Source organism: Oncorhynchus gorbuscha, linkage group LG16, assembly GCF_021184085.1.
Source record: "Oncorhynchus gorbuscha isolate QuinsamMale2020 ecotype Even-year linkage group LG16, OgorEven_v1.0, whole genome shotgun sequence".
Taxonomy (NCBI): Eukaryota; Metazoa; Chordata; class Actinopteri; order Salmoniformes; family Salmonidae; genus Oncorhynchus; species Oncorhynchus gorbuscha.
The window spans coordinates 27208454-27222528 of record NC_060188.1 but is presented as its reverse complement, the minus strand read 5'-3'; the positions used below and the strand labels follow the sequence as shown (position 1 = coordinate 27222528).

Below are 14075 nucleotides of genomic sequence, written 5' to 3'. Positions count from 1 at the left end.
CAAATGTAATAATTGAAGACCAAGTGTGTGCGACATACAGTTCTAACAGAGCATGAGAGAGAGAGAGAGAGAGAGAGAGAGAGAGAGAGTCCGATGCATAGCATTCAGTCTGTTTTAGAAGAGCTCTGTCTACCAAACATACAGAATACTTTAAAGCTCCAAAATTCAAGCTAAGTTACATCTCAATACTGAGAATAGAAGAGAAAGATGGAATACAGTCGACAACATCCACCTAAAATACCATTTAGACTGTGACAACTGAGCCCTTTAGAAGAGACTTGCCAGGGCTACACAAACACGGACATCAAGTTGAAAAATGTGGGCATTTAGAGATGACCAAATAAGGCAGTACAGAGGAGATCAAAGTCGACGGTTTGAGTGTGGCTCTGTAAGTCCAATCACAGAGAAAGAGAGAGACAGAGAAAGAGAGAAAAGAGAGAGAAAAAAGAGAGAGAAAAGAGAGGAAAGAGAAAGAGAGGAAAGAGAAAGAGAAAGAGAGAGAGAGAGAGAGAAAGAGAGAGAGAGGGAGAGGGAGAAGAGAGAGAGAAAGAGAGAGAGAGGGAGAGGGAGAAGAGAGAGAGGGAGAGGGAGAAGAGAGGGAGACGAGAGAGAGGAGATAGGAGAGAATAGAGAGGAGAGAATAGAGAGGAGAGGGAGAGAGAGAAAGGAGAAAAGAAAGAGAGAGAAAGGAGAGAAAGGAGAGAAAGAGGAGAGAGAAGAGAGCGAGAGAAGAGAGTAAAGAGCGCGAGAAGAGCGAGAGAAGGGAGGCAACCAGGCAACCAGCCCAGCTCAGTACACCATCTCTGCCCAGCCTCCTTATCACCTCATCAGCCTGCCTGCCTTGTTATTGTTTATTTCACTTTTGTATATTATCTACTTCACTTGCTTTGGCAACGTTTACAGATGTTTCCCATGCCAATAAAGCCCCTTGAATTGAATTGAAAGAGAGACAGAGATAAAGTATGAGCATGTTCTGTGTTTGCACACACACAGTATGTAAGTATGTCCTGCAGCAGTGCTGTGTGTGTGTGTGTGTGTGTGTGTGTGTGTGTGTGTGTGTGTGTGTGTGTGTGTGTGTGTGTGTGTGTGTGTGTGTGTGTGTGTGTGTGTGTGTGTGTGTGTGTGTGTGTGTGTGTGTGTGTGTGTGTGTGTGTGTGTGTGAGCCTGACCAATGGATGAAATGCTGATTGGGGTCAGCGAGTCCACTAGCCGTGAGGAAATCAGTCCCACGGACAGAGAGTAATTCACTGCCTGCTGCTCACACTTCATCCAGGAGGATCCTCCCTGATCCGTGTGGTACACAAACTTCCCATGCAGAAAACTACTACCGGAAGGTCTTCTACCTGACAGACACACTGGGAGGGTTGTTTCTGGTCACTGAAAATGTGGGACTAACAAGACTTCTGGGTCACGACATTATAGAATATATGCCATTCAGCAGAAACTTAAAGAGTTTTCCGTATGGTTGGCCCCGGGAAAACCGAACCCACAATGCTGGTGTTGCAAGCGCAACGCTCTACCAACTAAGCCATTACAGGACCCACCACACTTTGAGCCATGTGTGTGTTTTATTTCCAGTAGGTGTAGCAGGGAAAGAGGTGGTAAGGTGCATGCTATGCTACTGGGTAATAGAGGTGCTGCCGCTCTCATTTTCCTTCTCAATTTGTTGAGATGAATCGGTCTGTCACTCACCTATCATTCGCTCTCTCTCCGACTCACCAAGTCTCCCTCCTCCCTCCCTCTGTTCTTCTCTCCCTGTCTGTGTTCCACACATTCCTGAGAATACCCTGCTGTTCACAAAAGGCTGAGTAGGCAATGTGCTCCCACATCTGACAAGAGCATGGAGACAGAGCACCACTCAGCCACACACACACACACACACACACACACACACACACACACACACACACACACACACACACACACACACACACACACACACACACACACACACACACACACACACACACACACACAAATTCCTGGAGTATATACCCATCGTATACACATAATTAAAACAACAAATACACAACGGTCTCGCTCTCATCTCACTCACAAATAGTATTCTGTTATCACATTTGCACCACCAAACAAAATCTGGAATTTTTTTCATTCATATATCATGGATGTGAATATGCATATGGACACACCCAAAACATCTGTATACATAATAATAATATAATAATAATAATAATATATGCCATTTAGCAGACGCTTTTATCCAAAGCGACTTACAGTCATGTGTGCATACATTCTACGTATGGGTGGTCCCGGGGATCGAACCCACTACCCTGGCGTTACAAGCGCCATGCTCTACCAACTGAGCTACAGAAGGACCACCATTGTCTGTTTTCACAGAAATGTGTGTTTTCGTTATAAAACAATTCCTATTGAGTGCACATTTCAGCAGAAATGGTAGCGTACTGGGATTCAGGCAGACTGGGATGAGAGTTGAGGCCTCCCTTACTTAACCCCCTGGCCTCTGCTGGACCCAGTGACAAGGGTCATCTTCCTGCCTCCTTACCCTCTCTTTATTGGGAGCCAAGTGTGTGACGAGGGGACTCAAACCTCTGAACCCTGTGTGGGCCCCGCCCCCTCAAACAGATAGACCGTTATCTAGTCAGACAGACAGAGTCAAGGCTGCATCGCAGAACAAGACGTGACCGGGCCCCAATTCCTTATTTGAGAGCCCTCCACAACAACAGTCAGAGAGACACACTCACATGTTTTCTTGTATAAGAAGATCACACTTGAAACACACATACATACACAAAGGGACACTGAAAGGCCAGACTGTCAAATTAGCCCTGCTCCGCTACTGAGAGAGAGCCTTTGTTTTGCCACTAAACCACTACACGCCTGACCGTCAGATGCCACATAAAATAGAGACATAGGTTCTGTCCCTTGCTGCCCAACTTATCTGGCCCTCCACCCAGCATAGGGGTAGGAGAATCCACTGTGGAACTGTCACTATTTTGGGCAGGCAATCATTAAGGACAGCTAAGATAACAGGACCCCCATTTCTCCCAGAGGGTTTCCTTGAAAGTGCTCCTTACGGGAAGAGAGTGTGTGTGTGTGTGTGTGTGTGTGTGTGTGTGTGTGTGTGTGTGTGTGTGTGTGTGTGTGTGTGTGTGTGTGTGTGTGTGTGTGTGTGTGTGTGTGTGTGTGTGTGTGTGTGTGTGAGAGAGGAGAGAATCTATACACAACCATTAGCAGTGGGAGTACAGTATGCCAGTCTGAGCTGCACTGCATAGCTGCATTAAAAGGTGCCACACCCCTCGTTGCCATGGAAAACAAGGTCAACAATAGCAGGTTGTCTTTTTTCAGCTTGAAATCTTGTTTTGGAGACAGCTCTGCAGAGTGGTCACTAGCTAGCACAGCCGCAAAGTCATAAAATCTGATATTAAACCGAACCTTAACTTTAACCACACTGCTAACCATAATTCCTAACACTAAATTAAGACCAAAAAGCTACATTTATGTTTTAATACATTTTTACAAAATAGCCAATTTTGAGGTGCCCATCTAAGGGGAAATCGCTCAGTTCTGCCTCCAGGTCAACATTCATGACAAACATCAACCTACTCAATGATGATGACTTCTCTCATTCTAGATGTTTACACAAGCTATATACTGTAGATGTGCACAAGTTCGACAGGAGAACTCAAGAAGAAAAAATGGCAGTTGAGAAGACATTTCAGAAGTCAGGCTACGAAAAGTAGAGTAAATGGTGTGTGTGTGTTTGTAACCAGTGAGGGCAGTATCCATAATGCTCCAGCAGTGTCAATCAGTGTGTACTAAGTTCATACTGTACTGTGAGGTTTGATCAGTGGGGCAAAACATTCAAAGCGTTGCAGATTGAGATGTACTGGACGACAACAGACCGGAGTCCTGGACGACAACAGACCGGAGTCCCGGACGACAACCGACCGGAGTCCCGGACGACAACAGACCGGAGTCCCGGACGACAACAGACCGGAGTCCCGGACGACAACAGACAGGAGTCCCGGACGACAACAGACCGGAGTCCTGGACGACAACAGTCAGACGTACTGGACGACAACAGTCAGACGTACTGGACGACAACAGACCGGAGTCCTGGACGACCACAGACCGGAGTCCTGGACGACAACAGACAGACGTCCTGGACGACAACAGACAGACGTCCTGGACGACAACAGACCGGAGTCCTGGATGACAACAGACAGACGTCCCGGACGACAACAGACAGGAGTCCCGGACGACAACAGACAGGAGTCCCGGACGACAACAGACCGGAGTCCTGGACGACAACAGACCGGAGTCCTGGACGACAACAGACCGGAGTCCTGGACGACAACAGACCGGAGTCCTGGACGACAACAGACTGGAGTCCTGGACGACAACAGACCGGAGTCCTGGACGACAACAGACTGGAGTCCTGGACGACAACAGACCGGAGTCCTGGACGACAACAGACAAACGTCCTGGACGACAACAGACAGGCGTGCTGGACGACAACAGACAGGCGTGCTGGACGACAACAGACAGGCGTGCTGGACGACAACAGACAGGCATCCTGGACGACAACAGACCGGAGTCCTGGACGACAACAGACCGGAGTCCTGGACGACAACAGACCGGAGTCCTGGACGACAACAGACCGGAGTCCTGGACGACAACAGACAGGCGTGCTGGACGACAACAGACAAGCGTGCTGGACGACAACAGACAGGCGTGCTGGACGACAACAGACAGGCGTGCTGGACGACAACAGACAGGCGTGCTGGACGACAACAGACAGGCGTCCTGGACGACAACAGACCGGAGTCCTGGACGACAACAGACCGTAGTCCTGGACGACAACAGACCGGAGTCCTGGACGACAACAGACAGGCGTGCTGGACGACAACAGACAGGCGTGCTGGACGACAACAGACAGGCGTGCTGGACGACAACAGACAAGCGTGCTGGACGACAACAGACAGGCGTGCTGGACGACAACAGACAGGCGTGCTGGACGACAACAGACAGGCGTGCTGGACGACAACAGACAGGCGTGCTGGACGACAACAGACAGGCGTGCTGGACGACAACAGACAGGCGTGCTGGACGACAACAGACAGACGTGCTGGACGACAACAGACAGACGTGCTGGATGACAACAGACAGACGTGCTGGATGACAACAGACACGCAAAAGTGAAGGTTGCACGGATGCCTGGCCTGGAACGCCACATTGAAACGTGGAGCGGATCTAATTTCTAACTTCAGACTTTAGCTGTGTGGCATGAGACCTGTGATAGGAATGCTTAGCGACATTTTAGCCATGGATAGCGTAAAAAATGTAGCTAGACGCTAGTGAAGCATTCGAAACACCAGCATCTCTCTCTCCCATGCTCTTCAATTCAGGTTCCCCCTTATCACTGTCACCACATCAGGCGTAGAAGCAATACCTACCACACAGCCTAGGCCTGCAGCAGTACACATAAATCTGTGTTTTGGAGAACGTGCCGAAGGAACGACTAGGAGTCTGTGTGTGGATGTACACATGCTAGAGTGAGTCTATAGTTTTAATACACCGCGTGCACCTGTGGTTCAGTACGTGTCTGGGTGATTAAAGTATCTACATACCCTCACCCACTCTCCCAGGGTAGGTTAATGATTGTAGAGGTGAAGTGTGAGTGTGTGCAGTGCATTAACGTGGTACGCAGCTGCGGTATACCGTAGAGGCCTTGAGGAATGCCCGAGGGGCGGTGTGCTGGTGTTAAGGTGTGAGGAGACGTCGTAGCCGCGTTAATGGACTCACACAAGCACAGGCCACTCTGGAACACTGGGTTTACTGTCTGTCCCTCCCTCCCTCCCTCCCTCCATCTCTCCCCTCCCTCCCTACCTCCCTCCCTCCCTCCATCTCTCCCCTCCCTCCCTACCTCCCTCCCTCCCTCCATCCATCTCTCCCCTCCCTACCTCCCTCCCTCCCTCCCTCCACACCCATGGGAAATTCTACCCACTTCCCTCTCTATCTCTCTACCCCTCCCTCCCTCCCTCCATCTCTCCCCTCCCTCCATCTCCCCCCTCCCTCCCTCCCTCCCTCCCTACCTCCCTACCTCCACACCCATGGGAAATTCTACCCACTTCCCTCTCTCCATCTCTCCCATATTTCCTGGGTTGGATTTAACCTTTTGAATGGTACCCGCAAGAACACATACATAACCCTGCATTCATAAGCAAAACATAATGTCTACAACCTGTAGGGAAATGCTTTGTCTTGATGTAACATTTTCCTAGGTGGTGAAGGCATCTGCTAAGAATCACGCAGGACAGTGGTTTTTCCTCTGCAGCCTCACGCACAACACTTTTGATGCTGAGAAACTGCCCTGGCCAGAAAATGATGCCGGAACAGCTGAAACGGCATGCGTCTTGGGTCTGGGACCGGACTCACGCGACTGATCTAGGATCAGCTGAATCGGCAGGCCCATTTGAGCACCGTAGTTTGATGCTCTACCCGTGTGCAAAAGAGAGGGGGGCTTTTAAAGAAGATTTTTTACAGATACTTCAGTAACACTTTACTTTATACATCTTTAATAAACAGAGTGGTTAAAAGATCGTTACATCGATGGTTATCTAATAGTGAGCATACACACACCATAATGGAAAGTCTTCCTCAGATACATATAAGAAAGGAAGAAAGCATATGCCTGATTGACATGCACAGAACCCAATGGGAACCACATGCTCCTGTAACACAAGGGCGGCTGCATCATTGATTGGCTTAGCAGCAGAGATGATTTTCAGAACTCTCATATTTCCTATCGATAAAATGTATGCATCACATGACGTAACACTCTCTGGGTCTTACTGGGCCTGCCTTCTCCCCACCCAGCCATCCATCCCCCCTGTACTGTACAGTCATCCCTATTGATTACAGCTACAGCAGTGATGCAACACCCAACCCTCCAGCCCTGCAAACAACATGCAGTACCCCCTGGACTTTAAAAACGGTCCTCCTCCAACTGCCACTCCCATCAGACTCCCATCAGACTCCACACTGAGCCAACAGACTCCCATCAGACTCCACACTGAGCCAACAGACTCCCATCAGACTCCCATCAGACTCCACACTGAGCCAACAGACTCCCATCAGACTCCACACTGAGCCAACAGACTCCCATCAGACTCCACACTGAGCCAACAGACTCCCATCAGACTCCCATCAGACTCCACACTGAGCCAACAGACTCCCATCAGACTCCACACTGAGCCAACTGACAACAGACTCCCATCAGACTCCACACTGAGCCAACTGACAACAGACTCCCATCAGACTCCACACTGAGCCAACTGACAACAGACTCCCATCAGACTCCACACTGAGCCAACAGACTCCCATCAGACTCCACACTGAACCAACTGACAACAGACTCCCATCAGACTCCACACTGAGCCAACTGACAACAGACTCCCATCAGACTCCACGTTGAGCCAACTGACTCCCATCAGACTCCACACTGAGCCAACAGACTCCCATCAGACTCCACACTGAGCCAACAGACTCCCATCAGACTCCACACTGAGCCAACTGACAACAGACTCCCATCAGACTCCACGCTGAGCCAACTGACTCCCATCAGACTCCACACTGAGCCAACAGACTCCCATCAGACTCAACGCTGAGCCAACTGACAACAGACTCCCATCAGACTCCACACTGAGCCAACTGACAACAGACTCCCATCAGACTCCACACTGAGCCAACTGACAACAGACTCCCATCAGACTCCACACTGAGCCAACTGACAACAGACTCCCATCAGACTCCACGCTGAGCCAACTGACAACAGACTCCACGCTGAGCCAACTGACAACAGACTCCCATCAGACTCCACGCTGAGCCAACTGACAACAGACTCCACACTGAGCCAACTGACAACAGACTCCCATCAGACTCCACACTGAGCCAACTGACAACAGACTCCCATCAGACTCCACACTGAGCCAACTGACAACAGACTCCACACTGAGCCAACTGACAACAGACGCCCATCAGACTCCACACTGAGCCAACTGACAGACTCCCATCAGACTCCACGCTGAGCCAACTGACAACAGACTCCACACTGAGCCAAATGACAACAGACTCCCATCAGACTCCACGCTGAGCCAACTGACAACAGACTCCACGCTGAGCCAACTGACAACAGACTCCCATCAGACTCCACACTGAGCCAACTGACAGACTCCACGCTGAGCCAACTGACAGACTCCATGCTGAGCCAACTGACAACAGACTCCCATCAGACTCCACGCTGAGCCAACTGACAACAGACTCCACGCTGAGCCAACTGACAACAGACTCCCATCAGACTCCACGCTGAGCCAACTGACAACAGACTCCACGCTGAGCCAACTGACAACAGACTCCCATCAGACTCCACGCTGAGCCAACTGACCACAGACTCCACGCTGAGCCAACTGACAACAGACTCCCATCAGACTCCACGCTGAGCCAACTGACAGACTCCATGCTGAGCCAACTGACAACAGACTCCCATTAGACTCCACGCTGAGCCAACTGACAACAGACTCCACGCTGAGCCAACTGACAACAGACTCCCATCAGACTCCACACTGAGCCAACTGACAACAGACTCCCATCAGACTCCACACTGAGCCAACTGACAACAGACTCCCATCAGACTCCACACTGAGCCAACTGACAACAGACTCCCATCAGACTCCACACTGAGCCAACTGACAACAGACTCCCATCAGACTCCACACTGAGCCAACTGACAACAGACTCCCATCAGACTCCACGCTGAGCCAACTGACAACAGACTCCCATCAGACTCCACGCTGAGCCAACTGACAGACTCCCATCAGACTCCACACTGAGCCAACTGACAACAGACTCCTCAGACTGTGGCCTATATTTTCTCATTCAAACGGCTACCGAAAAAACAAATGTAATATTAGATGTCCTCCCTCTCCCTGTTTTCTCTCTTTCTGCTGGCCAGTTTGCTCTTAATTGAATCAGTGTTCAATCAGGCCAGGCTGCCTTACCAGGGGAGGGGGAGGAGAGGGGAAGCACGCAGGGCCACTTCTCCCCTCCTTAGACCCAGGCAGACACCAAGCTCTGTGGTAACAGGATCCTTGTTGGTCTTCAGAAGAGTCTCTAAAAACAAAATGGCATCGCAATCTCCCTCTTCAGGGAGTACTTCAGGATTGGGACTGGGGTTGACACTAGTGTCAGGGTTAGAGATGGGATGAGGTCTGAGTTGAGGGTGGGGGCGGGGCGGGGCAGGGCAGGGCTCAGGTCTGAAGTTGGGTCTGGAGGCTGTGACCAGGGTCATGCGCTGACTGTTAGGACCTTTAAATGGAGGACATCATCACTGTTGATAAGGGGGGGGGGGGGGGTTAGAACATCATGGTGTTCACAAGACGCTTATTCATTTAACCTTTTATTTTCCATCCATCTTTGTCCCAATGTAATCACACTAGTCTCGTTAACAAAAGAATTGTCTTGTTTTGAGGAAAACGGATTAGGGAAAATTAACTTTGCAGGAGAAGCAAGTAGTGCTTCAGAGAAGTCGCCTATGGCACAGAAAAGTAGGGAGACGTAGGGAATAAGGAGATGCCACGTTTGTAAGCAGAAGTTGATAAGACGCAGGTGATGTTGTGAAACACTGTGTCACAAACACATAAGATAGACACCACACACACAGAGAGAGAGACAGAGAGGCGCCAGACAGTGTCAAAGCCCTAACCCTAACCCAAACATTGGCAAACAGTTTGTGTCTGTGGTCATAAAAAGTCATTTAGAAGACGAGTCTCTAATGCAATGTGTTCAGTCGACCATTGCAGGGATACTATGTTGCAACATGTGTAGTTCAAAGTAACCATATATCTAGAAACCGTTACATTCTACAGAGCTTTGTCTGGCTTTATCAAGTGGCTACAGTAACATTTAGGAGAGGGAACACGTGTCCTTGAATACCCAAAATAGATAGGGAAAGATTTGCAGGAAAACTAACCGGAAAGACAAGGGAAGAGAGTCATAAGAGTAAAACTCAATAATTATGTTTAACGCGTTTGTGAGTGACTTTTATTAACCAATCACGTCGACTACTTGAAATGGAAACAAACTGCAACAAACCGAGAAACTTCTAATAAAAAGGCTTGATTAAATTGCCAATTAAAACCGTTATCTGGGTACGGCGGGTATCGTTGGATAATGACCTGAGTTCAATCCCTGTGCCGGACGTCCCGTCCCGAGTATGACAGCTTCACTCAATAGTCAGACAAAATTACATTCTAACGTCCAAGCGTCAGTGTGGCTTTCAAATCGCAATTCGCAAGGGATCCGTTTTAAATTGTCTCTCGAACACTGGCCACGGCGTTCTGGCAAAAATAAACAATCAACACCAGCGAAAAACACTCAAATGTTGGGGTGTGGACAAAGTTGCAAAAGGACTCGTTTAAATTACGGGGTTTTCTGTATCATATGTCTGTGTGTACACAGTAGCGACGTGAACTAATCCTCTTACGAAATCATGCTCTCTGACGAACCCGACAGCCCCATGCAAGAGCTTCTAGAGGTAAACCTTGACGAGAAAACGCAGGAGACGAGGATACATCGATAACAACACAGTGGGGTCGATCACTTACTTCGTTCTCTGGGAAGGGTGGGATTCCAACGAGGCAGAAAGCAACTCCATTCATTGGACAGCTGGGATTGTTCAGCAGTAAAATGAGAGTGAGATTCGCTGCTACAAGGAGTTGTAAAATAAGATATAAACATCTGAAAATACAGCATATGGCCTCGCCAATTATAGCTTAGTCTGGTGGCGATGCTCTATGGCATTCACCTATCCAGTTTCCTTCCTTTCCAACCCCCCTCTTTTCCGCTGTTTGGTTGGTGTTTCTCCCCCTCCTCCGCCAGACTGGTTCAGCGTAAATCCTTCTCTTGCTCAGCCTGCCTGTTAAACTGAGACAAACAGGCCGAGGGCGCGTTGGGAGAATCTGCGCGTCGATTGAGCAAAGCGCCTGCCTTCCATTACGGCGCACTCGGCTTGCGGTATTGGAGCGTACGGGCTCCCTCTGGCTGTGCCGAAAAGTTTGGGTCTGAATGTTTACACAACTATTCGTGTCTCTTCGGAAACCGTGACGTGTGGGGGGCGCCCTTGCCACGGCGTTCTCAATGTCATTTAAACAAAGCCCTTTTGTACCCAGATACAGAGATAGACTTGGGCAAAAATACAAGAGGAGAAATGAAGGCGAGGAAGCATGGAGCTGTTGCCTAGTGAGGCATGGCTTGAGAGAAACAAAATCGTTTCTAGGAAATGCCTAATAAGTGTGTAAGTGTAACTAAACTAGAAACTCATAGTCACAGGAAGTTATTGCATTGACAAGAACCCCTGTCACCTCTGACCAGAGATGACAAGAAATGACCAAGAACTAAATCAGTCCCAATCTAAACCACAACCACATACAATGACTCAGGTAGTATTATTTATTCTACAGTTCTGTATGCGATGCTTTCAATTCCTGAAACAATGTTATTACATGTGTTTTGGACTGGTATTGACCACAAAGAGGAGTAAAGAACAGAATGGGTAGAAAATAAAGAAACAAAGAGAGACAACTGAAGCAGAGAATGATTGAGAATAAATAGGGGAGAGGGGGACAGGGAGGAGGATGCAGAGGAGAGAGGGGAAAGAGTGCAGCGAGTTTGTTGGTGTAAGGAGAAATATAGTGTGGTTGAGGCGTGGCTGGGGGCCCATGTGGCTGCTATTACATTGGAGGCTGCAGTGGAGAGGGGTGCAGGGAGCAGGCTAGGCAGAGCCACTTCAAAGCCGCCTGCCTGCCTGGGGAAACGGAGTCGAGTCACAGGAAGAAAGATACTGCCCACGCACAGAGCCACACACGGCCGCCCTCCCTGCCTTCTCCTCCTCCTCCTGTTCTCCACATGGCTGCAGACCCCTCTCGCACCATCTGGTGTTGATACACCAGCCTTGTCAAGGGCAGCTCAGCACCTGAACACACACCTTGAATTCACCACCACCTTCAACTACTTCCACCTCAGCCGACTTCCAAAGATATCTATGAGAGTCAGTGAGGCTTTGGCGAGACCCTATCAGTGAACATTATAGACATAGCTCCATACCGCTGCCAGAGGGTCAGTCTATAACTGGTCAGTCAGAGTCCTCCATGGGAGAGGGAGAGACCAGGGTCTTATCTTGGAGATTGTGTTCATAAGGTGGGAGAGCAGAGCAGGGTAGGCAGATGGTGCTGTCTGGAAGGGGTCACGTGGTCCCTGAGTGAGGGGATATGAGGAGGGGGTAAGGAGGGGGAGATGGGACTAGGGGAGGTTGCAGCATTAAGGTCAGTGGTGGGAGTCAGACAGCGTGAGGGCCATAGCAGCTGGTGAGCTGAACTGTTCCGTGTCCCCTGTGACCATTGAGCACTGTCTATAGTCTGTATGCTATCTCTCACTCTCTCTCTCTCTCAAATTGCACCCTATGTCCTATGTGGTGCACTACTTTTGACCGTGACCCATAGGGAATAGGGTGTGCGATTTGGGATGCAGCCTCCAATCTCTGACTCAGGCAGACCCTACAGTAGGCCACGTGTGTTTTCTTTTCAACCAGACACAGGAGTACATCACTTGTATCTGCTCTGAGTCGGGTGACACAGTGCTACAAGCACTCCACTCTTCGGGTTTCTCCAGGAGAAGTCAACTGGCCTGTCAGCCGGGCAAAATGGCCCACTCTAATATTGATGAGGGTGAGACTGAGTCAGAGCGAGAATACGCCCAGCCAAGGAGCCACTGTGAGCCTTCTGTGAGGAAATCTGTCTATCAGGTGTTTGAGTGGGCAGATTTAGATTTTGCATACTACTACATTGTTACTCCGAAGACTGAAGTAGCTTATTTACTATTGTACTGTGGTGTGTGAGTAGTGTATTTACTATACTGTTGTAAGTCTGAGCTGCTGTACAGTATGTGTATCTGTCTGGAGTAAAACCACCCCTCCCACCTCTCTTTCTCTCTGGGTCTGTTGGACAACCTTAGTCATTGGCACACAGCCCAGAGAGGGTCCCTGTGTCTGACTGAGCGAGACAGAGTTTGACCCTGATGGGTGCTGACAGCCTTTTCTCTCTCCTCAAGGGGGGGGGGGTGTATAGGGGGAGAGCACCAAAAGACCATCAGCCGTCCCCGGCGGTCATTACATAACAACGCACAGCAGAGGGAGCACTTTGGAGGGTAACCCACAAACAATCAACGTTCATCACGTTTACTCGCTCCACTGCGCCCCATCTCAAACCCCCCTGGGCTGGGCCCCACCGCTGCTGCTGCCCGCTCACAGGGTCGGCTCGCGGAACCAACCAACCTACCCGGAACCAACCAACCGGCGCGTTAGCGAGATGCCAACTGTGTCAAACTTGATAAGATGAGGAAAGAGAAAAAAAAACGGCCATGCTAGATATCACTGTGGTTCACAGTCCCATGCCTCTGCACTCACTGTGTGTTACAATCAATTCCGGTCACTCCATTTAGCTGGATATCTACAGTCACACTGCTCGTCTCACGGCCTGTCCAATCGCTGTCCTCTACCCCTCTTTCTCCTCTTTCCATATCACTTCTTTCCCCCTCCAGTTCCCTCTAGTCCTGAGATTGAAGCCCTCCTTTCTGTGTGAGTAGATGTCTGACACACACACTTTTGTTGGTTCTAAGCTTTGTTGCCATACCCTTTCAACATCATTCACAGTGGGCTTCCTCAGTATGGAGTGGCGTACTGGCACACTGCTACTCTGTCAGGCCTGTCAGAGCTCTCTCTCTCTCTCAGCCCTCCATCTGACACAATTACATTTAGTGCTGATGCCTGGACTGTATATGTAGCACTGCTAAGAGCTGAATGGACACAATGTTCGAGTCCAGCCAAGTCGTCTCTCCCTCTTTCTCGCTCTCCGCCTCTCTCTCTCTCGCTCTCTGTTTATCTAACACACACAGTGACCTTCACTGACCCCCATCTCAAATGTAATAATTGAAGACCATTATAGCGGCTTTGGTCACACAGCACAAAATGTGTTCTGTCA

At 49.6% G+C, this 14075-nt stretch overlaps 1 protein-coding gene across 1 annotated transcript in view; it reads right to left on the bottom strand.

The window, feature by feature from the left end:
* LOC123999112 (rho GTPase-activating protein 23-like) overlaps positions 1-11088 on the bottom strand; it is a 78878-nt gene extending 67790 nt beyond the window's left edge. The window contains 1 exon segment of the mRNA XM_046304529.1: positions 10647-11088. Within this exon segment, the coding sequence (XP_046160485.1) occupies positions 10647-10700 (54 nt within the window). The 5' untranslated portion in view covers positions 10701-11088.
* Between the last annotated feature and the right edge of the window lie 2987 nt (positions 11089-14075).